Consider the following 26,562-nt stretch of genomic DNA (forward strand, 5'->3'; position numbering starts at 1 on the left):
CAAAACTGCTCCCTCATTTTTCCTCTGCTTCAAATGTATCAGAGGATAATGAAGACTTTTGCTACTGTTTGATGCATGTCATTGTCTTGAAGTTATTTTGATTATTGAAATGCATTCATGCTTTTGTTATTTTAGAAGGAATACATTGGACCTGGTCGGTCAACACCATCCAGAAGAGCATCATGGAAGCAAAAAAAAAAAAATTACTCTGAGTTAAGGTCAACACCATCCAGAAGAGCATCATAAAAGGGAAATTCTGGGTTTTACTCTGAGTTATAATGTAGATTCAATGTTTCTTTTAAAAAACCAAAGAACTAAACCAATAAAGTGTATTGCATTGCAATTCATTGCAAATGGAATAAGATATTCTTAATTAAACTCTGTCATTGCAATTCAAATAAACTGTTTGGGATTATTTTTCCAAAATAGGGACAGACTTTAATGCAACTGAAAATGCAGAGCAAAGTGAGTGAAAAAGGAAACCACCTCCAACATCCTTTGGTATTATTGCGTCATTAGAGGAGTGTAATTTGAAATAACAACACCAAACATCTTTCCCCACACATTTTTGCATGGTTTCCATACACACCTCAGGGAAAATTTATTCAAAACTTGAAAATAATCTGAAAAGGTAGAACTCTACAGTTATGACTAGAGCACAAACTAAAATAAATAGGAAATAAGTAGGTAATTCGTTAAATAAGGAGAGGAAATGTTTAAGGTAGAAACCCCTTTTCCAGAGACATAACCTTACCTCATGCTCCCCTGTCAAAACCCCACAGGCAACTTTGGACTCAAGAGTTCCTGGAGACCTCGAAGGAGCAGCTGAAAAAAATCATAAGATGAGAAAGCTTTAAGATTTTGACAGAGTCAGCAGAGTCAGCATTTTGGGTCAAATTAGAGAACAAATAAATGATTGGAAATGAACTTGAGGGGCTCTTTAGCTACGGCTATGAACCAAGACAAGTTTAACAACATCACATTCTTGATCCTGCCTGTAATTTTGTGGGCAGCATCTGCAAGACGTGAGCGTCTTTCAGAGACACCCGGGACGCCCAGAGGGATTTCACCGAGCGCTCGGGGTGCCCGGCGCCGCCCGTGCCCCGCCCGGGCAGCCGCGGCCGCGGGAACCCCCGGGCACAGCGCCGGGCACAAAGTCCGCCCCGGGGCGGGCCCAGGTCGGCCCCGGATCCGCCCGGGCAGCGCCGGCCCCGCCCGGCCCCGCACCTGCCCCCGGGGCCGCCCCGCCGGAGTCGGGCCGAGCCGCCGCGGGAGCTGCTGCCGGAGCGCCCGCCATGGGCGTGGGCTATGGGGGGATGCGCTGCGTCAAGATCCTGCTCTTCATCTTCAACCTGACCTTCTGGGTGAGCGCCGGGCGGAGCGGGGCCGGGCGGGGCCGGGCACCTGCTGCGGGTGCCGGGGGTGCCGGGGGGTGGCACGGCGCGGCTCCCTCCGGGCAGCGCTGCGGGATCGGCTGCCCGAGCTGAGGCTGCGGGAGCGCCCGGGCAGCGCTCCCGGCTTCTGCTCGCTCCCGCAGCCTGGGAAAGCACCGGCTCGGTGTAAGATGACATTGCTGAGCAGAGACAGCATGTGTCTAAACTGATCATTTAAAGTGGCGATCATTTCGCCGGCAACCACGCGGCTGCAGGAGGAGGCTGGCAGAGGTTCCACCAGTACAGTGCAGTTAGCAGAACATTTCACAGCATCACGGTGCTTTTTACTAATGTCATTTCTAATAGGGAGCCAACAGCTGCTACAAGATCATCCTAAGACAAAGTCCTCGCATCACCCCAAGAGATTTAGGGAATGCTGTGTCCATTCTCCTCAATTGCACCTTTTCAATAGTCTCACAGTTCCATGCTGTGAATTCACGCTTTCTCTTCTCTCACTTTCCCTCATGCACTGTTCTCCCTTCAGCTTTCCAGAAGACAATCAGCAATGTCATCTTCTTAAATGTCTTTTTCTTTCCCTCTGATTCACTGGGGTCTTTTTAAAAGAAGCCACAAAGTCATCCTGTTCAGCCTCTCTGGACCAAGCAGTTTTGGGCTTTTGTCTCCTTTATGCTTGAAGCACAGTTAAACCAAAGGCTGTTCCCTCGTGGTGACAGCACTGCGTGCTCCGGGGACACAGTGCTGCTGTGCTCGAGCTGGAGGGGCAGTGTGATGCTGCCCAGCTGCAGCTGCAAGGCAGCAGAAGGACAAAGCTTTGTGTTATTTGTTTCTCAAAAGTGACAAGTACTGTGTTTTGTTATCTGCCTTTTCGCTGAGATGGAAGGAACCATCTCCTCAGCTGGCTGGGATATTCATCCCGAACTGCCAGGGGCACTCCACAGCCTGGAGAGGCCCTGGCAACCCAAGGCTGCCAGCAGGGAGGTCCCCGTGCTGTGACAGGGTGGCAGGGGACCCTCACCCTCTGGTAGGACACATCTGTGAGGAAAGCCATGGTCCCGAGGTCTCCAGCTGTACAACTGCCTGCTCTCTTGGCTTGTGGAGCTGTGCCAATGGAGCAAGTGCCAGAGAATGCAGGACAGGTTAGGGGAGCACTGTGCCAGGCTGGCACCCACATGGGAAGCAGCACGTGTTTGTGAGCCTTGTCCAGGTTGTGCAGGTGCCACAGGCTGAGGCTCTGGGCCTGGACAGCAGCAGGACACTGTGCCTATTCCTGAGGGATGCTGGAGCTGCCTGCAGGACACACAGCTCAGCTCCTGAGGAGGGATGCTGGAGTTCTCTGCCAGGTCACACAGCACTGCCTGGCAGGTTGATGATCTGTCTGGCATGTGGTGAAGCTGAGACCTCTGACTGTAGATCTTTCCCCTTAAACAACATGCTGTGACACTTCTTTGTGACCTGGGTTTGTTCACATTAAAGGGAATTTTTCCTTGCACTTGACAGCATCTATCACTGGTTTGTAATTTCTGTGATCCAAGATATCTACCCAGTAACAACCCTTGTACCTCCTAGTTTTGGTGGGGGTCCCCTGCCCCACTCCATTTCTCATGAGAATTCAGGCCCAATTTTGATGATTAAATGACTGACAAGGTTTGAGAGTCTGTAGTAAGTTCAGATGCACCACTACACTGAAGAGTGAAAGAAAGAAGAACATTGCACTGTAATAGGAATTTGTTGTTATCAGACCCTGGCAAGTGCTGCATGAATTTTCTGACAGTGCAATTCTGAGCTGTGGGATTTCAAGAAAGCACAAGGTGCCAAGACACTGCTGTGATTCTTTCCAGCTGTTTGTCACTGCAGCCCTGACTGCTCTGTTTGTGTTGCAGCTGGCAGGACTGGCTGTCATTGCCTTCGGGCTGTGGCTGCGCTTTGGTGGGCCCATGGCAGAGTTTGCTACAGACAAAAAGTCCCCGGAACTTTTCTTCATGGGTAAGTGACAGTGCTGGGAGGGCAGCAGCCTCCAGCCCGGGTTGCATCCTGGGGCAGGTGACACGCCTTGGTCAACAGTTTCTGGGCTGATCTACACAAAACTGGACATTCTGGTGCTGTGTGCCATGTGTGTGATGGCTTTTGACCTTTCTCTGCTTGACAGCCACTTCCTTAGACCTAACTAATCTCTTCTCCTGGATTTGATCCAGTCCCCAGATATGCTAAGTGAATTGTGCTAATACTCTCAGAATAGAAGGTGAGACAGGTTGGAGACTTGTGGGGCTCACCAATATATCCCTCCAGAGTTTTCTGTGCAGCTGCCAGGCAACAAAACAAGTGTGCTTTCAGAATGTTCCCAGAACCAGGACAGCAGCAAAATTCTGCTCAGCAGTTCTCCCTGTGGAGGCCTCAGTGGGACCAAAGTGCCAAAGCAAATCCTTCCACAGCTGAAAAGTGGTACTGCCTGGTGTTCAGTCATCTCAGGAGCTGTTTGTCCAACCCGGGCAGGATCAGCTAGTTCTTGTGCCTACAAAACTGGTATTAGTCACATCTAATTTTAGCATTTAAGATAACTTTTGTCTCCCTGGGATTTCCAGGTGGGTTTGTGGGACCTGTGCTTCATAGTTATAGACACCCTTAAATAGCTGCTGTCTGGGACTGCCAGCAACTGCAGTTCTCTGTCCCTGGCAACTGCAACATACCTTTACACCAGAAAGGTTGGATTTTTTTCTGTTTAATACATCACCCCTAGAGATGGACCCAATAAAATCCCATTGGTGCAAACATTTTTGTCATCTAGAAATGCCAAGTGTGAGTGAATACCCAGTCCTGCCCTGGCCATCAGGCCACTCTGACAGGGTGGAAGGACTGGGAGCTGACCAGAGGTGCCTCCAGCAGTTACCTGTCGCTCCAAGATTGTGCAGTTACCTTAAATACCCCAATGCTCTCAGTGGAGGCTTTGACTCAGATCCACCACAGCCCCAGGCCCAGGTTTCTTTAACATCTGCAGCCAGGCTAGAGGCACAGAACTGGCTGTGCAGCAGTGGGAATGGATGGTGAGAATGTTATGTCCAGCAGTGTTTCCCTGGGATTTTGTGAGGCTGAATAAAAGAGTAAAACCATTCAGATGAAAATGTTGTTTGGGACCTGAGGGTAATTGTAAAACACGTTGCAGCACCTCCACTGACACAGAGAGCCAGGAAGTATGATTTACTTTTTCTCTTACATCTGAGCTGCTGTGACAGCAGCATATTAGATCACCAACTTCATTTCCAGCTCCACTTTGTACCTGCTGAATTCCCTGTGCTGTAGGTTGGAATGCTTCCCAGCCTGATCCACTTATGTTTGTCCCAGGAGAGCAAACAAGACAAAAGGATGTTCTGGCCTTCAAAATCAAGTGCTGCTGGAAGGCAGAAAGTGCTACATCCTGTGCTGTGACTAAGCACCACAGCTCCAGTGCAGCTTGGAACACACGGTGTAAACAAGATATTCTTTGGTGCATGTGTATTTAAATCTCAAAAGATGTAGTCTGCTTCTGCCCTGAATAGAAATTACAAAAGTTGTTCAAAGTTGTTAATTTTGGGAAGTCCTGAGGAATGTTCTTGTAAAAGTTTCATCAGACACCATGACATTCAGCTTTTGGGCTGCCACACGTATTTATAGAGCTGCCTGTTGAAATATGTAACTGTGAGAGGAAGTGCTGAGGAACAGGGCACAGAGATTTCAGAATTCTTTTAAACTTGCACTTTGGACTGAATTCTAAAGCAAAGTTTTGCCCTTTTTTTGTAATAGAGACTGAACAGAGCATTCTTGTGAAAGAAGACCAAAGAGTTTGCTGCTGCCCTCCCTCCCTCATTACAAAACCTGCTAAATGCTGTGACTCCTGAGCATCTGATGGCACAGCTGAGGCTGTGCTGAGGCTGTCAACAGTCTGGGACCAAGGCTGTGGTAAAAGGACAGGGAGAAGTTCAGTTACAGTGGGTTTGCAGCAGACAAAGCTGCATTTGAAGGTCATGCTGAAGAGCTTTCCCTCTCGAGATTTCAGCTCGGAGTCCCCCTTGGCAGTTGTGTATTGGGCCTTTCTCAGCGTCTCTGGGACTGTTGTTTATTTGGCTCCGTGTGTTTGCTCTCTAACATGCTTTCTGGGTGGCAGCCAGGGTTTTGCATAGGAATTCTTAATATGGAACACTGTGCAGCACAGCAGGAGCAGCTGCCCTGAGGGCTGAAAGAGAAAGCAGATCAGCAATATAACTTAAAATATCAGCATATAGCTATACATCCAAAAATAATTTCTTTATCTCAGTTCCACTGATGGCTTTTGTGGCTCTTTGTGATAACCCAAGGCCCTGGGATCACATCAACTTTGTGTCAGCACTTGGAACAACAGTGCAGGTGCATTTGGAGTTTGCTTTGTAGGCTGAAACACTCCAGAATCACCATCTTCTGAAAAACAGTTAATTTTCTTTCTTCTAAAGGGCAGCACATTCTGCTCTTTCTATACCTGGATTGAGCTGCCAGCCGAATCTAACCAGCTTCTCTCTTCTGCTTCCTTGTGATTGTTTTTTTCCTGGATCTGAAATGTTGGGTTAGTGTAAAATAATTGATAATTCTATCCTTGCATTTTCCATTAGGCCAGAGTGAGTCTCCTTAAATAGCCCTGTTCTTTACCAGCAGCCCAGCTGTCTTTTCTGCCCCTGGAATAGTTCGGGCCATGACTTGGCAACCAGGCCTGTTCATCTTTTCCAGCCACTGAGATGTTTTTGTTGGTTGGAGAACAGCTTACAGGCAGCAGTGCTGTGGGCAAGCACATATGTGTTCCTAGCTTTCTGTTGCTTGTGGTTTTGTGTTTGATGATCCATATTCCCCACTGCAGTTTGCAGTGAAAAACCTACAACAGAAAAGGTTGGAATTGGAACACTTTGACCCACGCAGCCTCCAAACATTTCACCAGACGTCTTCCACTGGAGGCCCCTTAAAATTGCACATCCTCTCCCTGAAGCTCCCCAGCTTTTGGAGTTCCCTCTACAGTGAGATATATTTTTATGTTACTCCATCTCACAGTACAGTTTTTGTGCCTGTGCTTCAAATGATGCAGCAAAACTGTGGCTATCCTGTTCAGCTCTGGTAGAGTTCATAGATCCCTCTCTTAGCTGCACTTGAGAGAGAAAAAATGAAAGAAAAAAGGATAATTTCATCAAAGGACAATAGCTGGCAAATAGCTTTTTATCTTTTTGTCTGTGACACTGCACTGATCAAATGGAGAAAAGATCTGTGGAATTAAGGGAATTCCCTTGGATTGCTCATCCTTATGGAGTCTCCTGTACCAAGACTGGGAAATTTTTTACTGGGCAGGAAGGTCTGCAAGAGTCAGAAGGAAGTAAGATGCTTGTGGGAACCCAGGGTGTCAGCATTGCTGTCTCACAATTAATTGGTCCTTTCTAATTCCTTGTAGTATTTCTGGTCTTAATTTTAAGAATAACTGAAGCACAGCAGTACAGACCGAGTGCTGCAGAGTGCAAGCAGAGCATTTGTGAAGCAAAAACTGACGTGGGGACTTTTTAAGGATCAGTTCCAGATCCCCATTCTTCCATCTCTGCTTTTGGTGGACAAAGGGCAACAAACAGGACGAACTCTGTATTCCTCAGAAATGAAGTGCAGAGGGTCCCATCCCTGCCAGCACCAATAAAAGTGAAGTGTGTGTACTCAACAAAACCCCTCAGGAATGGTAACAAAACCTGATGAATGCAAACAAATCAGTCTGGGTGGCTCTTTCTCAGCCCTGAAATGTTGCTTCTCCTGCACAGCCAGAGCTCGCACCCCTCCTATGCGCAATTCTATTCTCTTTGTTTCAGTCTCATGATCCAGTCTATGGTCCAGGCATCCATTAGGGCCAAAATAGCTGTGGACAAAAGTTCTAGGGTGATAGTGGCTTTTTCTTGGGGTCAGTGAGAGCAGGAGTGATGCTGCTGGCTTTGAAAGGTACGTGGATGGAGCGTGCCTTAGGATATGAAGTCATGTCTGGAGCTGAAGGATATTAGTAGCTTTTCTCCATAGCAGTGGATGCCCATACAAACAGGAGCTGGCTGGAGTTCCATCCATGTGAACTGCAGTTCTCTGCTCCTGCCTCTCTTCATTCAAGTTCTATTCATGTCTTCTGGAGTCAACAGGATTTTCTCTGCTATATCCACCACCTCTCAGACTCTACCAGCCTTCAAAATGAGAGCTGTTGGCAACGCAGCCCCTGTGTAGAGCAACCACAAGACCATTAAATGATCCTGCCATCATGTATTGGATAGGCTTTTAGTCTGTACTTAAGACTTAAGCAATGAAATTTCCTTTCTTCCTATCATCTATGTGCAGCTCTCTTTTTCTGTCGCTCAGGAAGAGTGGTTTAGAAAAGGCTGATAAGTGGCCCTGAGTGGAAAACGGAAGCTGCTGCCCTGGAAATTCACTTTAAAAATATGACACCACCCCTACCACCCCCTGAGAAAACCTTACTAAAAATGAAAGTTGTTCCAAAGTCTTCGGTCTCTGTTGTGCATCACAAAACCTTGCAGCAGTTCCTAAGAGTTAGCATTCCCCCTGACAGAGTAAAGGCAAGAATAAAGGCGATTCTGACCAAACGAGTGAATTTAGCCTAATGTGACAATCTCTCCATCTGCCTCAGGGTGATTGCTGCATATTTGCAAGATGCTGAGGTTCAGGAGGCTTTTTTTCTTTAATCACTTAAACATGATAATGCACTTTTTGCCCATTAAATTGTCCTCTTGGGTGGCTTCTCCCACCCTCCTCTCCCTGCTGTAGCTGTGTAAAAGTCAGCCAGTCCCACCCCACAGCCGAGCCCACAGTTACCCCATTTCCTTCTCCTCCCTCGAGGCAGCTGGAAGCCACCCTGGTTCCTGCTCCCTGCTGGCACAGCTGTGACTGCTGAGCCCTGCCAGCCCCGAGTGCCCGGGATACCCTGAGCCCCCTCGGGGAGCATCCAGGCTCCAGGAGTCCTGTTCTGGTCAGGCTGCCCAGGCCCAGCCCAGAGCTCACACAGCAACACCGGGAGCTCTCTGCAAAGAGGCGACCGGGGATAAACCTGCCACTGGTCCCGCAGGAAGGAAAAGGGCGTCAAGGTGCTTCCCATCCCTGGATGCCCCCAGAACGTGGCTGGTTACATTAATGTGTAATCAGAGGGTGCTGAGGCCCTGGCACAGGTGCCCAGAGCAGCTGTGGCTGCCCCTGGATCCCTGGAAGTGTCCAAGGCCAGGTTGGGCAGGGCTTGGAGCAGCCTGGGACAGTGAAAGGTGTCCCGTGGCAGGGGGCTGGAACTACATCATCTTTAAGGACCCTTCCAACCCAAACCATTCCATGATTCCTCTCATTGGAGCAGCACCCCACACGCCAGGGTTGCTGAGGCTCCTTTTTCACACAATCTCTTTAAGAGACCTCTACATGCTCTGAAGCAGTTTCTACATAACAAGCAGACCAGTATAACCCATCATAACTCCTGTAAGGGAAACGTCCTGTGCTGTGTTTCGCTCTGACAGAGCTGTAAATACATTTGGACCATCCACTTTGAAGCCGTTAAGAGGAAAGTGTTTTGTCCACTGGAAATAAAAACAAACCAGCAACCAAAAAGCCCTCAGCCTCCTTTTTGGGGCTTGTCAGTTCCAAAACATCTTCAGGAGGGTTTGGATTGAGCTGGTTTATGCACACACAGGATTAGCCAGAGTGTCCTAATCTAGAGAGGATTGCAGAGAATCACGAGAGGATTTCAGAATACCAAATGCCTGAGTATTACAAAGGCAGAAGAAATACGGTATCAACAAAGTGATGCAAGTGGTAACAGATAATGTAAGCAGTACAAACACTGACAGACTTGAAATTAGCTACAACCACACATCAACATGATCTTAAACTCACTATCAGTTGCTCTTGACAACAAAGTGCTTTGCTTACTGCAGCCAAACAGGCATCTAAATGTCAGGAAATATGAAGAAAGGAAATGGGAATCCAGCTGAAGAATCTTAATGTCATTGTGTACATTTGCAGTGCACTCCTGAATGCTCTGTGGTTCTAGTCAAAAAGGGTGCAGTGAAACTAGAAAAAGTACCAAGACATTTGTGCTTCTGTCACTCTGACCAGCTCCCATGTGAGGAAGTTTTCCCACACTATTCACATCATTAAATGGTAGAATCCATTGCCATGGGGGTCTGTGAGTTCAGCCAGGGTAGGACAGCTCCAGCTGGCACAGGTGTGCTGGTGACACTGAGTTCAGAGCAGCCTGTGGGGGTGGCAGACACTGACAGAGCCTTTGGGAACAGCTTTGGGAACACACTGCCTCGAGTGAATCTGGGCCATAATTATTTAGGGTTCTGGGATGCATGTGAGCAAGGTATGTAACAAGGGCTGGTGTTCTATGGGAAAGAGAGGAACTGGACTGGGATGTTACATTATAGTGAGGCTGATTTTAAATTGAAATTCAGGATTTATGCATCAGCAGTAGCCTCCAAACTGGCTGGTGCCTGTAATGCTTTTGTGCTTCCAGGAAGATTAACCACGAAATCTCTGCTGAATTCACGCCAGACACTTAATCAGGTATATCCATTATGCTCAAATTAAGGGTATGTTCCACTTCTCCAGAAATTCATGTCACTTTAGAGGCCTCTGCAGCTTTTCTCCAGTTCTGTGAATGTATTTTATAAATAAATATACAATGGAAATTTCTAGTAACAAGCCTGTTTCAGGAGCTGAGTTTGGTGCCACACACACAACCGTCCCTGTCTGGACTTTTTTTTTTCCAACTCCTACGTGTGTTTCTCATATTTTCCAGGAGTGTGTCTGTGCTAGAAGTTCCTTGGTGCTCTCCTAAGGGCTGGAAAGCCTCAGTCCTTCCGTGGAGGAGGACATCTGCCTCTGGGGCTTCAAGGAACACACAGCCTGAGGAAAATCCCTTCAAGCCCTGTCTGGGCTCTGCTGTTGCTGCTGCTGGGTCCCTCACCCCCAGAACAGAGCTGCTTGTTCTCTCCGTGGAGTAGGAACAGTTGGGGATTTGTTCAGTGTTATTTACTCAGCCCAAAAGAGAGGAAAAAAAAAAGGAGAATTATTTCAAATGGAAAGTGCCCATAGCAGCCAGGTAAACAAGAAAGCCATGTGAAATAAAGCCAGACAGAGACAGGGTGTGTTTGTCTGTTCCTGCTCTTTGGCAGGGATTTGTGCTTCAAACCTTCAGTAAGAGGGAAAAACAAACAAACAAACAATCAAAAGTAGCTGTGGGAGTGGGGTATCTTCCAGAGTCTGAAATTACATCTCTTCCAACCCAGGCTGATCCTTCCTCCACTCTTGATATACATAAACATACATTGCAGCCAGTAGCTATAAAATTCCATCCTTCTCTTCTATCTGGTCTAAAGAGATGGAATTCTGTATCCTTGCTCATCACAGAGGGTTTGTACACTCAGAAACAACACACTGAATCCCTTAATCATTTCAAGATGCTTTTTCAGACTTGCAGCTCTCCTGTCTCCAAGTGCAGCCCAAGAAGGGATGTGTCCTTATCTCCAGAGGAGACAGTGTCTGAGGGAAGAGCTGTGTGCCACGAGCACTGAGGCTGATCCAGAGATCTGCTGACTTGTGGATTTGCCATTCTTCACTACTGGGAGCCACAGGATGCTCTGAGACTGCCAGATAACATTTTCATTCCCCTTGTAATTGCAAAGCAGAGTCTGCTAGAAAATGGGAATCCCTCCTGTTGGAATTTTCATGGGGAATGCCCCCATTTGACAATTTCCTTTCAGGAAAGAATGAGTTTCCCCATGGGATGAATCAAAAAAAAATCAAATACACATAAAAGCTGCTGCTTTATGGCTTTCCTAATTTGTCTTTGCAAAATAAAACAATGGCAGAAGGGGGTTCCCCTCTTTCACTCACTACATTACAGCCAGAAGGGAAATCAGTTTGTTATCAGGTGTCCTCTCACTTGACTTACTGCTAAAAGGAGAAGTCTTCATTCCTCTTCACATCTATTAAAAAGCTTTTTTTTTTTTTTTTTTTTTTTTTTTTTGGGGGGGGGGGCGTGTTAGCACAGCAGAACAAACAAACCACACCCCAAAACCTCAATATTTCCTTACCCCCCCAAAAATAATTAAGTGAATAGATTCTGTTCAAAAACCCCCAGTCCTGTGACACGTTGTTTTTCATCCTCTTGTGGTTATAAAGAAGCCCCTCTTTCCTCCAGAACTCCCTCAGTAATCAGTGCCCTGGCTGTGTCTGCCTAAATCAACCAATCTTCTGTCAGATTTGCACGTGGATTTTTATCTCTGGAATGTGCCTCTTCATCCCCTTGCATTCAGGGGCTGGGAGTGACCTGTTTGTGAGTCCTAAATGCAGGTGGAGTAAATATTCCAAGTGTGGGCAATCACAGGTGGCAGAGCTCTCTCTGGGGCCAGCTTGGCCCTCCTCGATGCCACAGCAGCGTTCCTGCTCTCTGCACCCCCTGCTCTCAGTTTAGGTGCCAACCCTCTCTCCTCTCCATGAGCACACACAGACCAAAGAGCAGAATTGCAGGAAATGAACAGAGGCAACAAGAGGTGAGAGGAAAAAATTCACAAAGGCCACAAACCTTTGCTTCCTTTCCACCTTGTACTTTTTTTCCTTCTGCTGCACAAAAAGCTGCAGCTGGAGAGTCTTCTCATCATTTTCCACTCACCTAAACAAGCTCTCTACCCTGACCTGACTCACACACTTCTTTTCGCCATGTTGAGCTTTGTGGTGAATTGTTTGTGTCAGTTTGTAGCTCTCAAACCTGTTCCATTCTGTGGCTATAAACTGACTTTTTTTTTGTTTCCCTGCTGTGCTGTAGATGCCAAGTTGGAGGCCATGCCAAGGCTTTGTACTTTACAATGGAAGTGCTGATGAATAGAAGCTGATTAAGGCTTTCCATCCTGCTTTTTAGGAAGGGATGGGTTTTAGTGAACCTTAGTTATCCTGACACTGGATACTATTGCAAGGAAAGGTGTGATGTTAATCACCAAAAGTCTGGATTTGCACTGCTGGCCCTGACAGCTCTCAGTGCTTGATGCTTTAGGTAAGGCTGGGATTCCAAGGGCTGTGTGCCAGACGTTGCCACCCTTTGCTTTTTTTTTCTCTCTGTGGAGAGTCTCACTTTAAATTTAGGTCTGTTCTTATCAAGAATTTGAGGTGAACATGCCTACATTGCCGTGTACAGCCCTCTAGGAAAAGAAATACCAGATCCTTCTTACATACTTACACCATCCAGGATATTTCTGCATCTACAGGTTTGATATTGGTAAAAACCGGTTTAAACACAGAAGAGCAAAGAAAATGAAATCTGTGAATAAAACTGATTGAACACAGAAATGTTCAAAATCTACCCAAAAAACATTATTAAAACCAAACAATGTTAGGTGTTGGTGCCAAAAAATTGATATATTTTATTTAAAAGAGGCAAAGAGAAAGAAAGAGAAAAGAAAGAAATATAAAAAGAAAAAGCAGGGGAGGCATGGACAGGGAGAGAGTGGCAGGGGTTAGGTGGAAGCACATCACCCACCCCAGGGTCCCAAGGATGTCTCATTGCTCCCCTCCATCTGCTCCTCTGGGTGGTGAGCGTCCTCTGCCGAAGCAAAGTCTAGAATCCAGTGGATTAATAAGGTTTGGGGCAGGTGGGAACGCCCCCGTGCCTCCTGAGGGGGGCTGGGTTTGCCACTGTCCCTTGCGAGGCTCTGGATCTGTCACATCAAGTGCAGTGCAGGGTCTGGGACCCCTCTGGGGGCCTGGGACGGGCCGTGACTCCGCTGTCCGCCAGGGATGCGGCTTTTCCCGGGGTGCAGGGCACACAGCTGGGCTCCTGTGCCCAGCAGGGGATGGTGGTTCACTGCCTCTGACCACAGGGGTTTTCTCACCACACGCCCAAACCTCTCTTCCTCCCAGCCTTTGGTTCGAGGCTCTGTGTGAGCCTGGCCACTGACAGCCCTGGGCTGCAGTCTCCACCACGAAGGTGCTGAGCTGGACCCCTGCGAGTGCACCCCCAGAGCTGAGCTGAGCCACTCTGTCTTATCTCGAGTAGTGAGCAGGGCCTCGGTCAGGACGTGGTGGTCGTGTTTTGCTACAATAGGCAAAAATCCTTCCTGAAGATGTTTAAGCCATAAATTACAACACTTCCATCTCTGACAGACATTCTTCCTGGAAGTCATCTTCCACTGAGCATCCCTGGGTGCTGGGAAAACTCTCAGTGCAAGCTGAGGAGTAACTTGGCCCCTTTGACTTTTTTCAAGCTACTCTTCATAGGTCTCATGGAATATTCAGAATTGGAAGGGATCCACAAGGCCAAGTCCTGGCCTCAGGACAACCCCAAAATCACAAGTTTCATTCCTGTGTGAAAGATTACATGTGTGTATATATAGTAGAAAAGTAAAAATATAATTATTTTTGTGGAAATTTTAAGTGTCAACATTATTTTCCATCTAGAAATAGCTGGGTATCAGCAAGTGGTAGTCCCAGGCTCAGAAAGGACAAAGTGGGATGAACTCTCCTGAGCAGAAGATGGAAGAAGGTGGATTTTAACTCCTGGCTGGCTTGCTGTGGGGCTCAGCTTTGTTTAGTGAGTGGTGTGAGTTCTTCCTGTAACACGCCTTAAAAGGGAAGTTCTCACTGAGGTAGTGGTTTAGCTCTGAGTCATTCGAGTGAAATGCTCAGGCTGTTTCTCTGACAAATGCAAATCCAAATTCCTGAAAGTGGTCTCACCCCAGACTCGAAGAGCTTTGTCTTTCCTAGCTGCAAATAACAAAAATAAATGGGAAGACTCCTTTCCTGTCTCCTTACTCAAATTTATCTTTGCTAAGTGGCCTGATAAGTACAGGGACAGGAGTAGGGAGTGACACACTGAATACGTCCAGGAAACATCTTTGTAATTACACTGTGTTTGTTACCATGGAGATCCCAGGAAATGGCAGTGTTGGTGTTTGGCTGGTGAGCACCAGGTTCTGCACCTGAGGGAGGGTTTTTTGTCTTTTCCAATTCATCTAACACCAGGGCTGGCTGACCTTTCTCCCCTGAGCCATAAATATCTTTGTACAGCAGTAAAAACCAGTGCTGTGCATATGTGTACAAGTACCAGGCTGAAGAATGCTCAGTCCCAGCAAGTCACAGGTGGCTGAGTGTAAAAAATCCAGAAAACATGGAATAAGAACTGCCAACACAGACAGCAAACAGCATCCCCCCAGCACCGTGTATGTTACAATTAGTAGGCAAAGCCATATTACTTGTTTTATTGCTATTTATCAGAATGTATCTCTCAGCAGGAACTGGGCCAGAAGGAGGGAGGGAGGGGAGGACAAGGATCACAGTAACTGGGATAGACACAGAGACTGAAGTGTGGCAGTGAATGGGCAGCAGGCAGGAGTTGGCCTTCCCCGAGCAGGCTGCACCAGTGAGGCAGAGCAGCTGGATGGAAGCTCTGCACTCAAACATTGACTGGTTTTACATTTTCCTAGCAATTGCAAACTGTCATCTGTAGGATTTTCTAGTCCGGGTTACACAAGGCCTGCTAACAGCAAATGCCAGCAGCTCTGCTAACCCTGTGTCGGATGTGATAATAATGTTTACACTGGTAACTGAGCACACTAAAGGCTCTCAGTGGGAGCTTGGGTAGTCCCGGCTGGGAGCAAGGCTCGCTGTGCCCTCTAGTGCGCTCTGCCTGCAGCTCCACTGTCCCTCACCAGAAGGACACGAGGAGAAGGAAGATGAAGCTCTTTTCCCCAGCAGTGGCTCAGCACGGCAGATTTCTGTGCTTCCTGCACAGGGCTAGAATTGCACCAGCACGGTACCAGAGCCGAGGCACAGCCCCGTGGTTGTGGTCTGGTGGGAGCTGACCCGCACAGGAACCCGAGTGTTGCCTAAGCACAGATCAAAAAATGTACATTCACAAGTGAGGAAAGAAAAACTCTGTACTCTGATTTCCTTTTGTCCTAGATAAAGCCCATACAAAAAAAAAAAAAAAACAAAAAAAAAAAAAAAAAAAAAAATCAAAACACCTGTTGAATAAGTGTTTCTAGGTGTCAGCTTACAGCTGGGGTCCTAGATCTGGATGGGGCTATGCTGCCATCTCCCATATTCCTTTCAGTTCCCCCCCCTGCAGAGCATACAGAACATTTCCAGCCCCAGGTTTCCCAGGAATAAGCTCTCTAGCAAAGCTGGGCTTTTTTTGCCTTACATTGCTTATTGCAGAGGTGTAAGGGGGTTCCGGGTGGTATGGGGCTTGTTCTTTCTGCACTGAGCTGAACCTGGGACAGCAAACTAGGAAGGTGGAAGTCACAGATTCTTATCACATTTGGAAGGGATGGACCAACAAGGATCATCAGGTCCAACTCCTAAGTGAATGGCCCATCCAGGAATCAAACCTGCAAAGCTGGTGTTTTTAGCACCATGCTCTAACCAACTCAGCTAATCTCAAATTATCTTATTTAATTCTCCAAGAATTCTGAAGAAAGTATTGCTCTCCTGTGGTCAGAGAACCTTTTCTGTGTAACCAGTTTTGTGAGAGCCAGAGACCTCTTTATGCCTGCAAATGGGTGGGGCTGATGAAACAGGTAGCAGGCTTTGGGGAGAGAAACCTTCTGAAATTGTTGCCTGGCTCTGATTTCCACAGGACTCTATGTACTGGTGGGAGCAGGGGCCATCATGTCAGCAGTTGGATTTTTCGGGTGCTGTGGAGCAGCACGGGAGTCCCAGTGCTTAATTGGAACAGTGAGTAAAAGGTTTCCAGGGCCTGGGCTGTGCAGGGAAACCATCCAAAGCATTCAGGGCTTGGTGTCATTAATGTGAAGATCTTTACAGTCCTGACCTGAAAGGTCTTATGTCCTTTTCTTGGCTAATCCGGTTTCTCTGGATTCAGCAGCCACCGTGCTATTGCAGAGCTGGCATACATGCAGAGGTGCCCTTGCTTGTCCCTTGTGATGTATTCCCTGGAATTATTCTCTGATTTTCCTGAAGCTCCCTCTGAGCCACATCTTTGCCATTTCCCCTTGGTTTGAATGTGACAAGGAATCTGCCTTGGCAGCCCTGTGCAGAGCCCCCTCAGGAGTTTTGCTTCAGGGTGGGCTTTGGGGCCTGGGGAGGACGAGGGGCTGGTGGCAGCCCCCATGAACAAGCTACTCTGATGTGAGATTCTCTCCTTCCTCTGCAGTTCTTTGCTTGCCTGTTGGTGATATTTGCAGGTGAGGTCACTGCTGGAGTATTTGCCTTCATAGGCAAGAAAGTGGTAAGTAGCAAACAGCTTCTGATGTAATGATGGGGTAGTTGTGGATTGCAGTGCCCACTGACCTGGCTCTTCCATAGGAAAACTTTCCAGGAAACTTTTCCCTGCAAGACTCTCTGACATTCTTATCTGGAGCCAATGACAGCTTGTGTTATCACAAGTTTGGAATAGGATGAAGTTTTTGCCTCCTCTCTTCAAGAAAAAGTGGAGGTGTGGTTCAGCCTTGAAGGAACATCAAGGAGAGCTGTAAGAAAAAGAGGGTATTGCCTGGGAGAAGCGCAAACAAATTCAGGCACTGAACTTCCCCAACTCAGAGTGTTTAACCAAAGCACAGAGCCTATGAACACTCTGACCCTCTGAATGCCACCAGGCCACAAAATCTCCTGGCTTTTGAGTCACCATACACGTTTACCAGGCACAACTTTTTGCCCTGGAGGTTGAGGACACAAGGTGAAGGTCTTGGATCAGGGGTAAGACTGATCTGCAACTCACTTAGTGTGATTTCTGCAGGCAATACAGGAAGCCCAGAAAATCTACGAAGATGCTTATGAGGACTACATGAAAAACCCAGTGGGGAAGATGAACAGTACCATCTATCGCTACCACGTGGCTGTGAGTACTCCTCCACCTTAACACCTCCCTCCACTGCTCCACTGTCACACTGCCCATTGAATCCAGAATTCCTCTGAGGTATGGCAAAATAGAACTGAATGTACTTAAAATCCCATCAGAGGCTCACACCCTGAGGGTTTCCTGTGGGCTTGGTCAGAATTCTCGTTGTTGGATCTCGACATTTGAAAGTGCAATTAGCCAGGCTTTGAAATTTCTGATGCTTCTGGTCTTTGTGTGCAGAAGAAATTACTGTTATGGCTCTTCTGGATATTGAAATCCACAGATAAATACTTGCTAGTGCAGAGAGGGGGAAATATCTGCATCCCTCTGCATCTGTCAGAGAAAACATGACCTGTGTCCCAGGACCTACAGTGTGGCTGAACCAAGTCACTGAAAGACCAAAAGCACATATGTGACACAGTTCAGGCCACCCAAAAAGTGAATGTCTGAATGAGAGTTACAACCTGTGACTTCTTTAATCCTGTTTGTGTCCATCTTGGATCTGCACTGCCTCCCATGGAGAGCAAGCCCAAGCTTTGTTGCTCCTTACAGCAATTCCCACGTTCTTTAGAACAAACATTTCACAACCTCAGACCCTTTTGTCCTTCTCCCATAGCTCTTATTTCTGACCCAAAGAGGAATTCCAAGCATTTTGTGGGAGATAGGCAAACAGGAAAAACAAACCCTCTGAAACTCTGATTTATTACTGTCTCCAAACCCAGCACGATGTTGTGTCAGAAATAAAATTCCAGCATTCTCTGCTGTACTTTTTGTGCATTGCCCATAATTCTGTATGTGATATTTGAACTTCCTGCATTCTCCCTTTAACAACTCCTGTTTTCTTGTAAGCCAAGGATCTGCTTTTCCCAAATCCACTTGTTTGCTTTGTTATGAAATACGGTAATAAAAATCCCTTCTGGTCATTGTTGTTAATACAAATGTGGCTGTTTGCTGTGGCCTCAGACAATTGAAAGTAATTTTTGAAAATTTTGTCCCACACAGTTGGAACTCTACCAGAAGTAGCAGTTTAAATATAGAGAATATGGTTATTATTTGATCTGTACAAATTCTTTTTTTTTTTAGTTATTTATTGTCTCACTTTCAGTATGAAAGTATGTCCCTAAATCAGGACAAAATAATAACTGACTGTCATTATGAAACAGTCTGTGGTTTCCCCTCTTTGATCCTCCATCTCTCTCTGTCATTCAGCTCCAGTGCTGTGGTAAAGGTAATGTGGAGCAACAAACAGGATTACCCTGTCCAGAGAACATCCAGCTGCCAAAGGCAAGTGTCCTCTGTCCTGCTTCTTCTGATCACTTCTTCGTGTCAGTTCTTTAGTAAAATTTGAGACATTCTGTAAGTAAAAGAAAGGAAGAAGTTCTTTTTGCCTTGCAAATTCCAGCATGAAATTCCTTATGGAATGGAGCAGAGTGGAGGCAGAATTAAGCTGGAGGTCATAATGCCCTCAGTCATGACACCTGTTTGTGGCATCCCATGGTTGCTGAGACAATATTGCACCATCTGAAAGGAAAAGGGAGAAGGAGGGAACAGGACCCCAAATTCCCCATGAAGGCTGGATTTTGGCAAGTGTCCACCTTAGTCATGCATGGAGCCTTCTGACTGGAAACTTCATTGGTGTTAAGAAATATATTTCTGTACTTTCTATCTTTTCTGGAATCTGCTTGTGAGTTCAGTGTCAAAATGAAGCACCAAACCTCTTGATTTAGCATGGCCTGTTATATAAAGGAGTTTAAATTTAGGGAGAAAACTGAGTGTAAGAAAATTACTTGCATGTGTCAGCCTCTCCAGGCAAGAGGTACAGATGCCTCACCAGGAAAGGGAAGATGCTGGGAAAATTATCCAGCAAAACCCAAGGTTTAGATGCAGGAATTAGGATGGTGACTGCACTAATATTTTTGTGTTTATCTCTTGCTCAGTGAGAACAGCTGATAGAATTGATTGAAATATAGATTTCCAGGCATAAAAAAATATTTTAATTTTGTTTTTAACAGAACTGCCTGGCTGAAATTCAGAATGTAATTGATACTCAGCTGCGCTTAGTTGGAATTGTGGGAATTGCAATTGCTAGCATCACAGTGAGTAAATCCATGTTCTCCAATCTCTCCTTGAGCCCAGTACCCTGTCCCTTACTCAAAGCTTTGTGGAAGGTCTTTTGCAGCAACTGTTGAGATTCCTCAATTCTTCTTGCTTCCAGTGTGTCTTCTCCCTGGGAATTGCCCCCATCAGTGCAAGCAGAGCTGTGTGACTGTGCTTTTCAAGTTCATTTTGTGTCCTTATACAGGATCCAAAATAATGGTAATCTTTTGTTGTAAGAGTAGGAGAGCAGAGGTCACGTGAACCAAACTGAAAAGCAAAAGGCTGTAGCAGCATTTACTGTATTCCAAAACAACTGCACCCTGATGCTTTCAATCCTTTAGGATACATTCCTGAGTTTTCATGAGGAATAGAGAATACCCACTAGAGCTGTGGCCAATAGATGTCACCCTGTCCCAAGGACACAGCAGGACCGGCAGGCTGGGGCTCACCAGGCTTTAGCACAAAGCTTTTCCCAGCACGTCTGGGCCATGAATTCATTCAGACTCGGACACCAGCAGCATGAGGAGCCACAGTATTAGTAAAGAAACACTCCTTTAGCTGCTGGGAAGAGCAGGACCTTCACAGATTTATGTGGACACTGAAAAGCAGCTGGAGGGTTTCTGCAGGTAACAGAAACCATGATGTGCAAATTAAACAACCCTGGGGTTTGTATGAAACATGAAGGAACTCAAAAACACAGTGGGGGTGGGACAGAGATCAATAACATCAAGGACACACCAGAACTGGGATTGGGTCCCTTGGATCCCCACCTCAGACACAGCAAAGGTCCTGAAGTGACCACAACCTCTTCAGCAGCAGAAATGCACCTGCACCTTTTCCTGCCCTTGTTTCTGCCACTTGCTGGGCTGTGAGAGCTCAGCTGTGCCCAGCCTTAGGGACATGTGTGGGGAGGGAACATCAACCCAGTGCTTAAACTGCCCATCTCCCAGCCTTAGCAGTGCAGCCTCAGGAGGCAGCTGCTTTGCAGAACTGACCTGTGGCAAGAAAGCAGAGCCTCTGGAACACCCACTGTTCTCTGCTTTTGTCATTCCCTCTGGTGACCAAGTTCCCTGACACGAGTGGGGGTTTAGATTTCATGTACAGTCTTGCTCTTGAGCACAGGAACTATTCAGAGCTCAGCAGCAGCTCCGGGGGCTCTGCAGTCACCCTCTGCTCTGACTCTAATGTGTGTCATATTCCATGCAGAACATTCTGGAACTCAGAACACTCCAGTGCAATACCAGGATACCACCAATAGTCACAGTTATTATGTCACTTAAGTTGATGTTAGTAACATTAATATTTGGGGTAGTTGTGCTTGGATGGACATTTAGGACAAAGAAGAGTGAAACCAGTGTGAGCTGATAAAATCAGTGAAACCTCCTCCATGTTTATTGTCTGATGTTTTGGGGTTTGTAGATGGAAGCAGTCACTACTCTGCCATAGGGACCTTCAGATTGTCTGATATGCAAATTGTTTTATAACTGTTTTGTAAGTGGATCCCTAAATCACATCCCTTCTCTTCTAGATCTTTGGCATGATATTCAGCATGGTTCTGTGCTGTACGATCCGTAACATGAGAGAAATGATCTAAAACTGTCACTGCACAACTATGCCCCAGGAGTTCCAGACTAAGCTTACAAGAAGTGCTCTTCTACCCAATTTAATAACTGTAATGCATTTTAATCAGTGTTTTAACATACTGAGAGGAAAATATCCTGTTAGGTGATGAGGTAAATTGTATTAGTTACAGTAAAACTGAAGTGGACAAAAAAAGGAGTTTAAAATGTCCTTTTTAATGAAAAAAGAGCAAAGGTGCATCTAAGACTAATTTGATTTTTAATGTTTATATATGTGCAATTAAGAGTTTACACATGTATAGACTTTGTGAAAGCATATGCTTGTGTCTCCTTACAAACACCTCTGGATGTGAGCAGGTCCCTGGAGGTGCAGTACCTGTCCAGGTAAATGTCTGCAGATGGAACACGTTGTGTCTGCACATCCCCCAGGGACACAGTGCTCAGAACCCTCTCACACCGAGCCCCTGTTTCCCAAGAATTAGCAGAGGGACAAATGCCAAAAGTAAGACCTGTGATCCATTTTGTGACTTTATTTTCCAAAGCCCAAACAGAGCAGAACTAATAAAATTGTACTTTATTTAAAAAAACAATTAATGCCTTAGGGCCTGCTCCAGCAAACTTGAAGAGTAGACCCACTGACTTCACTGTCATGCAGAGACTGGGTATTTGTTTTTTGTAAGACTGGACCCTTCATGCAAATGCAGAAAGCTCTGGGGGAGAAAACACGTCCAAGGAGATCCAGGTTAAAGGAAGAGGGGGAAAGAGGTGGGAAGCTGGCAAGACCAGGCAGTCATTTGGGACCAACTGCAGTGCAAAGTGTGCTTAAGCTTCCCAAGCTAGGCTGAGATACACCTAAAAACCCAGCTGTGAGTTCAAGGGGCCACTAGAATCCACGTTCAGCAGCCTCTTTATCCCAAAAGCCTCACTGTGGCTACAAACTGGTGCAGGAGTGGAGCTAGGTCCAGAAAAGCAGCCCCTTTGTCAGATCTGTAGAGAATCTAACTGGCCTGTGGAAGCCAAACAAAGAGCAAAAGCGGTCAGAAAAAGACACACAGCACTTTAATATCCTCAGTTTCTGCTTCTGTGACTATCACAGCTTCCACGGGGCTCTTACCTCAACCTCTCGCCCCTTCCTGGGGCCAGAAGGCAGGAAAGAAAGATGGGACATTTTTACAGAGCCATGAAGTAAGTTTTCTTACTGGCACCTTTAGATTGCTTGTCAGGTATAAAAATTACACTGTGTGCTTGAAATACCTCAGGGTTTGCGTTTACATAATTTTTTTCTATATTTTAATTTTTCTATTTGTCATATTTATTCATAAGAGAATGTTCCTTTTGAACCAGCCTAGAAGGGAGAAAGTTGTCCCCAGAAAAATGTTACATCAAAGGCTCAGGATCTCTTAATATTTGGCTTACTCAAGATAATTCACCATTTCAGAGAACAACTTTTTGCTAACTATACCCCCATAGCAGCAGACCTGGTGATCACCAGTTCAGATTCCTGATGCAGTTGTTCCAGACATGCTGGGGAGAAGTTCAGTTAAACTACACATTCCAATAGACCATTGTCTAAGAGGCCTTGGAATTTACAAGTCATGGGCTCCTTGTTCCACTGAAACACAGGGGATCAACATGGGATCTCAGGAAATATGTTATGTGTGGGATACACCACCCTCTAGCTATTATTTATTTTTTATCTCGTATTCCACAAAGAAACTCAAACTCCCATCAGTTTTCTGTCACTTCAGGACTTGGGGTAGTGCTGCTGCTCCAAGTCTCTGGTTTAGTTGACACATCTTGCTGTCTCTTCCATGGATTTCTCTTTTCCAGTCATCCAACCACGAGCTGTGGCACTGCACTAAGAGCTGGGCACGGCTGGCACTGACTGAGCCATGTCTAGGCTGAGCTTTAGGCTGGCAGGGACACGTGAAATCACACACCAGAAAAGAGTGAGGCTTGTGTCACTCTGTCACAGCATCCATTAGCAATGGATGTTAATTAAAAACAGGGCCTGGGACCTCATTCTGCAAGAACCAGCACAGGAAACAGGGCCCTGATCTGCTGCTTGCTCCTAACACAGGCTCAGCTGGGAGAACAGCAGGGGCAGCAAATCCATGAGGGTCTCAAGCTGAACCTTAGAAATCAGTTTAACACAGCAGCCAGCAAAGCAATTTCCTGGCTCCCAGGTGTACCTGAGACTGTCCCTACAATGCTTGTGTCTGGAGAGATGGTGGGGTAGTGCCCAGCTGGGGTGTGCTGTCCCAAGGTAGTACTGGCAGAAAGAAGAAACTCTTGTAGAGTGTCATTTTTGCCACTCAGGACAAGCCAGCTTCCAGGAAAATCAGTAAAAATAGCACCAGAGCCAGTGGTTCAGGTTCCAAGACTCTTGTCCTACAGGGATAGAAACTGCCTGCAAATAAAGCAATTTCCTTGTGTTACATTCCCCCTCATAATGACAGTGTTCTGTTCATTTTAAACACATCTACACATTCCTCACATTCATAGCACCAGAATGTAATGACAGGACCAGAGTTTATCTTTTTATTTATTATTTCTTGAGTAAGTTGGAAGATGCCCACTCCTGCTTGGAGATGCACTGAATGCCAAGGCAGCTTGCAGAACCTGCTGTTGCTTCCCCAGCCCTCCACTCCCCCAGAAGTACAAAACCACCCCAGTGCCTCAGGAAAACGGGGAAAAGTGGTAGGAAAAAACCTTCTATAAATTCAGACTTGAGCCACCAAACTTTCTGCTGAAAGTTTTGGGTTTTGGATTTGTGATTTGTTTTTTTCTTCCTCTAAAGACAGCATTACTTTTCTGAGCATTCCTGCATAAGCTTTAGGGTTGCAGTTACTTAGGTCTAGGGGATACTTGCACTGCATACCAGAAACAGGACAGTACCTGTTACTGCTTTAGTTCTCTAAGTTATTGCTATAAATTAAGCTGGAAATCAACATGTTATTCATATACTAGTGCCTTTAACAGAATCCAGGGATAAAGGTCTTTTGTAGTTTCCTGCTGTTGTGAGGTGCTTGATATAATTGCAGTTTTCTCTGCATCTTAGTAACTGAAGGTATTTTTTCAGAGTTACTGCCACATAAGACAGCAAAAATACCCATTTATCCTGTCCCTTGCACCTGTGTCAGAGGAAAGTGACAAAAGATCAGATCCCTCCAGGTGGTATAATTTTCAAAGCACATCACACACGTTTTCTTGTTCTCCTGTCAGTTTGTTCTAAAGCATAAAGATGTAAGTTGTTGATGCCCTTACTGTGTCTCTAAACACCCTTATTCACATTTCCCTTGTCTAATTTTTCTAAGTTACTGATCTCAGTGGGAGCTTCCTTTGTCACAGGGAAACCTCAGCCAGTTTTGGTACCTCTCAGAAATCACACAGCAGCTGATGAAGCTCAGCCCTGTGACATCCCTACAACGAAGAGTAGTATTTCACTTGTCTTGATACTGATAGTTTTATAACAAAACACCGTTTCATGTGTCTTGAAACAGAAATTGAGTTGTCTTAAGCCCTCAAATGCTGTATTGCACAGCCTTTGCAGGCTATGGATTAACAGCATTGGATGCTGTCCATAGAAAATGTACATAAATAAAGCTTTTCAATCTTTTTCCTCTCTATTGGTGCTCCAGCCACAAGGTTCTCCAAAACACTAACCACTTCCTGGATAATGTGTATGGCACAGCATAAATTTTGATTTTGGACAGAACTGGCATTTCAGTTCATGCTGCCAAGTCTGTGGCAGAATTACCTCTTGCTTTGAAAGAAAACAAACTTAACTCTGTGGCTGAAATTAGCTTTCACTTCCCTATGATGTGTTCCGAAGTGGCGTTTTATCAGCTTTGTGTCTTGAATTTGAAACAACTTCCTAATAAAAATAACCTGGAACAAACGACTCTCGGAGAGAACTCGATCCGCGCGGCCAGAGCCCCCCCAGGCCCTGAGGGCACCGCGGGGCTGCCTCCGCCTCCCCTGCTGCATCCAGGGCACCGGGTGGGCTCCAGCTGACGGAGCAGGACTGGGATCGGGACCGGGACCGGGACCGGGACTGGGATCGGGACCGGGACTGGGATCACGATCCGGCTCAGGACCCGCCGGGATCCAAACCCGGCACCGCCGGAATTCCCCTCAGGGACCCGCGTGCCGGCGAGGCCCCGCCCACAGCGGGCGGTGCTCGCCCCCCATTGGCTGCTCGCACTGCGGGCGGGGCGGTGCCACAATCCCAGAATGGTTTGGGCGGGAAGGAACCCCCTAAAGCTCTTCCCATTGTCCCAGGCCGCTTCAAGCCCCAATGTCCAACTGGCCTTGGACACTTCCAGGGATCCAGGGGCAGCGACAGCTGCTCTGGGCACCCTGTGCCAGGGCCTCAGCACCCTCACAGGGAACAATTTCTTCCTAATATCCAGTCTAAACCTACTGTCTGTGCGAAGCCATTCCCCCTTGTAGTCTCCCTTCTGGTGCTGGAAGGCCTCAGTAAGGTCACCCCGAAGATTCTCTCCTCCAGGTTGGACAATTCCAATTTCCCAACAGAGCTGCTCCATCCCTCTAATCATCCTGGTACGTCCTCTGGACTGGCTCCTGCTCCTTCCTGTGCTGGGCGCGCAGGGCTGGAGGCGGCTCTGCAGGTGAGGGTCTCACCTGAGCAGGGCACAGGGGCAGAATCCCCCCCTCGAGTGCTGCCCACGCCGCTTTACACACCGGGGAGCGGCGGCGGCGGCCCCGGCGGGCACAGGGCCGGTACAGGCGGCGCCGCCCCTCAGAGCCCTCGCCACAGCGCCCCCTGGGGGCCGGGGGTGCCGCCGCAGCCCCGCGGGTGCGGAGCGCGGGCCGCTCCTTCCACCGGGGGTAGCGCGGGCTGCTTCTGCTTCTCCTTCTGTTGCTTCTCCTTCCCCTGCTTCTCCTTGTCCTTCTCCGTGCTCCACATGTGAACGCGTCCGGGTTTGTGCCTCTCTGAGCCCCTGCCGCGGGCGCGGAGCGCCGGGAGCAGCCGCGGCTCCAGCCCCGGGCCCCCCCAGCCCGCGCTGTGCCCTCCCCACCCGGGCTGAGGGACGGACACAAGGTGAGGGTGTTTGGATTGCCTGCAAATCCATGGCTGAGTTATGTGGAAACCGTCTTGGGATAAATGGAAGGTAACAAACACATGTCTGGAAGGAATCATCACCTGAACAGGGATTTATCACTGGGCCTGGGGGTCTTAAACTTGAGCACGAAAACTGCTTAACACAGTCCTCGGAGGGCATGGAAACGTATGGTTAAATAGACACGTTACCACAATGCAAACGTCTCACTTTGGGTTTTTCTGAAGTGTAAAAGAAGGCACATTAGTTATTTTTCTCTCAATGATTTTCCATAAGCATTAACTATAAAAGTAGACTTGGTTTTTGTTTGTACTGAAGACAAATCTGTCAGGCCATAAGGGACATTACAATAACTTAGCGGTGCTGCTGATACTGTGAATAGGACAAGTACCCTCTTTTTGTTTTGCTAAGTACAAGTGCTGCTTAATAGTAAACAGAATTATACTTTCCTGTGCTAAATAACATTTTTAACAGTCCAGACACCTTGAGAAAGCTCTGGCTTATCTTAAAGCTGAACACTTTGTTTCTTTGGCATTTACCAGATACCA

General features: G+C 46.9%; 1 protein-coding gene across 3 annotated transcripts; it reads left to right on the top strand.

Annotated features, from left to right (window-relative positions):
* Window positions 1–1,194: 1,194 nt before the first annotated feature.
* Window positions 1,195–24,824, top strand: TSPAN2 (tetraspanin 2). Of its 3 annotated transcripts, XR_005954598.1 has the most exons (9): window positions 1,196–1,364; window positions 3,275–3,377; window positions 16,030–16,127; window positions 16,567–16,641; window positions 17,149–17,250; window positions 18,460–18,534; window positions 19,263–19,346; window positions 19,466–19,566; window positions 20,876–24,824. XR_005954598.1 is itself a non-coding variant. In XM_041460528.1 (8 exons), exons 1-8 carry the CDS (start codon window positions 1,296–1,298, stop codon window positions 24,160–24,162), a joined length of 759 nt encoding a protein of 252 aa, XP_041316462.1. In that variant the 5' UTR covers window positions 1,195–1,295; the 3' UTR covers window positions 24,163–24,824. The 3 variants fall into 3 exon arrangements, 2 of the variants coding, with proteins under 2 accessions (XP_041316462.1, XP_041316463.1); XM_041460528.1 differs by lacking the exon at window positions 19,466–19,566 and having other exon boundaries at window positions 1,195–1,364; window positions 24,010–24,824; XM_041460529.1 differs by lacking the exon at window positions 19,466–19,566 and having other exon boundaries at window positions 1,198–1,364.
* Window positions 24,825–26,562: the final 1,738 nt, after the last annotated feature.

Source organism: Pyrgilauda ruficollis, unplaced genomic scaffold (genome assembly GCF_017590135.1).
Source record: "Pyrgilauda ruficollis isolate IOZ18807 unplaced genomic scaffold, ASM1759013v1 scaffold144, whole genome shotgun sequence".
In the NCBI taxonomy this organism is placed as follows: domain Eukaryota; kingdom Metazoa; phylum Chordata; class Aves; order Passeriformes; family Passeridae; genus Pyrgilauda; species Pyrgilauda ruficollis.

What these genes read in the sequence shown, in the direction of transcription:
- TSPAN2 (XM_041460528.1), top strand. Translation starts at nt 1,296, where the DNA reads ATGGGCGTGGGCTATGGGGGGATGCGCTGCGTCAAGATCCTGCTCTTC. An exon ending in TCTTCAACCTGACCTTCTGG is followed by an intron (nt 1,365 to 3,274) that starts GTGAGCGCCGGG and finishes TTTGTGTTGCAG; the next exon opens with CTGGCAGGACTGGCTGTCAT. An exon ending in CCCGGAACTTTTCTTCATGG is followed by an intron (nt 3,378 to 16,029) that starts GTAAGTGACAGT and finishes TGATTTCCACAG; the next exon opens with GACTCTATGTACTGGTGGGA.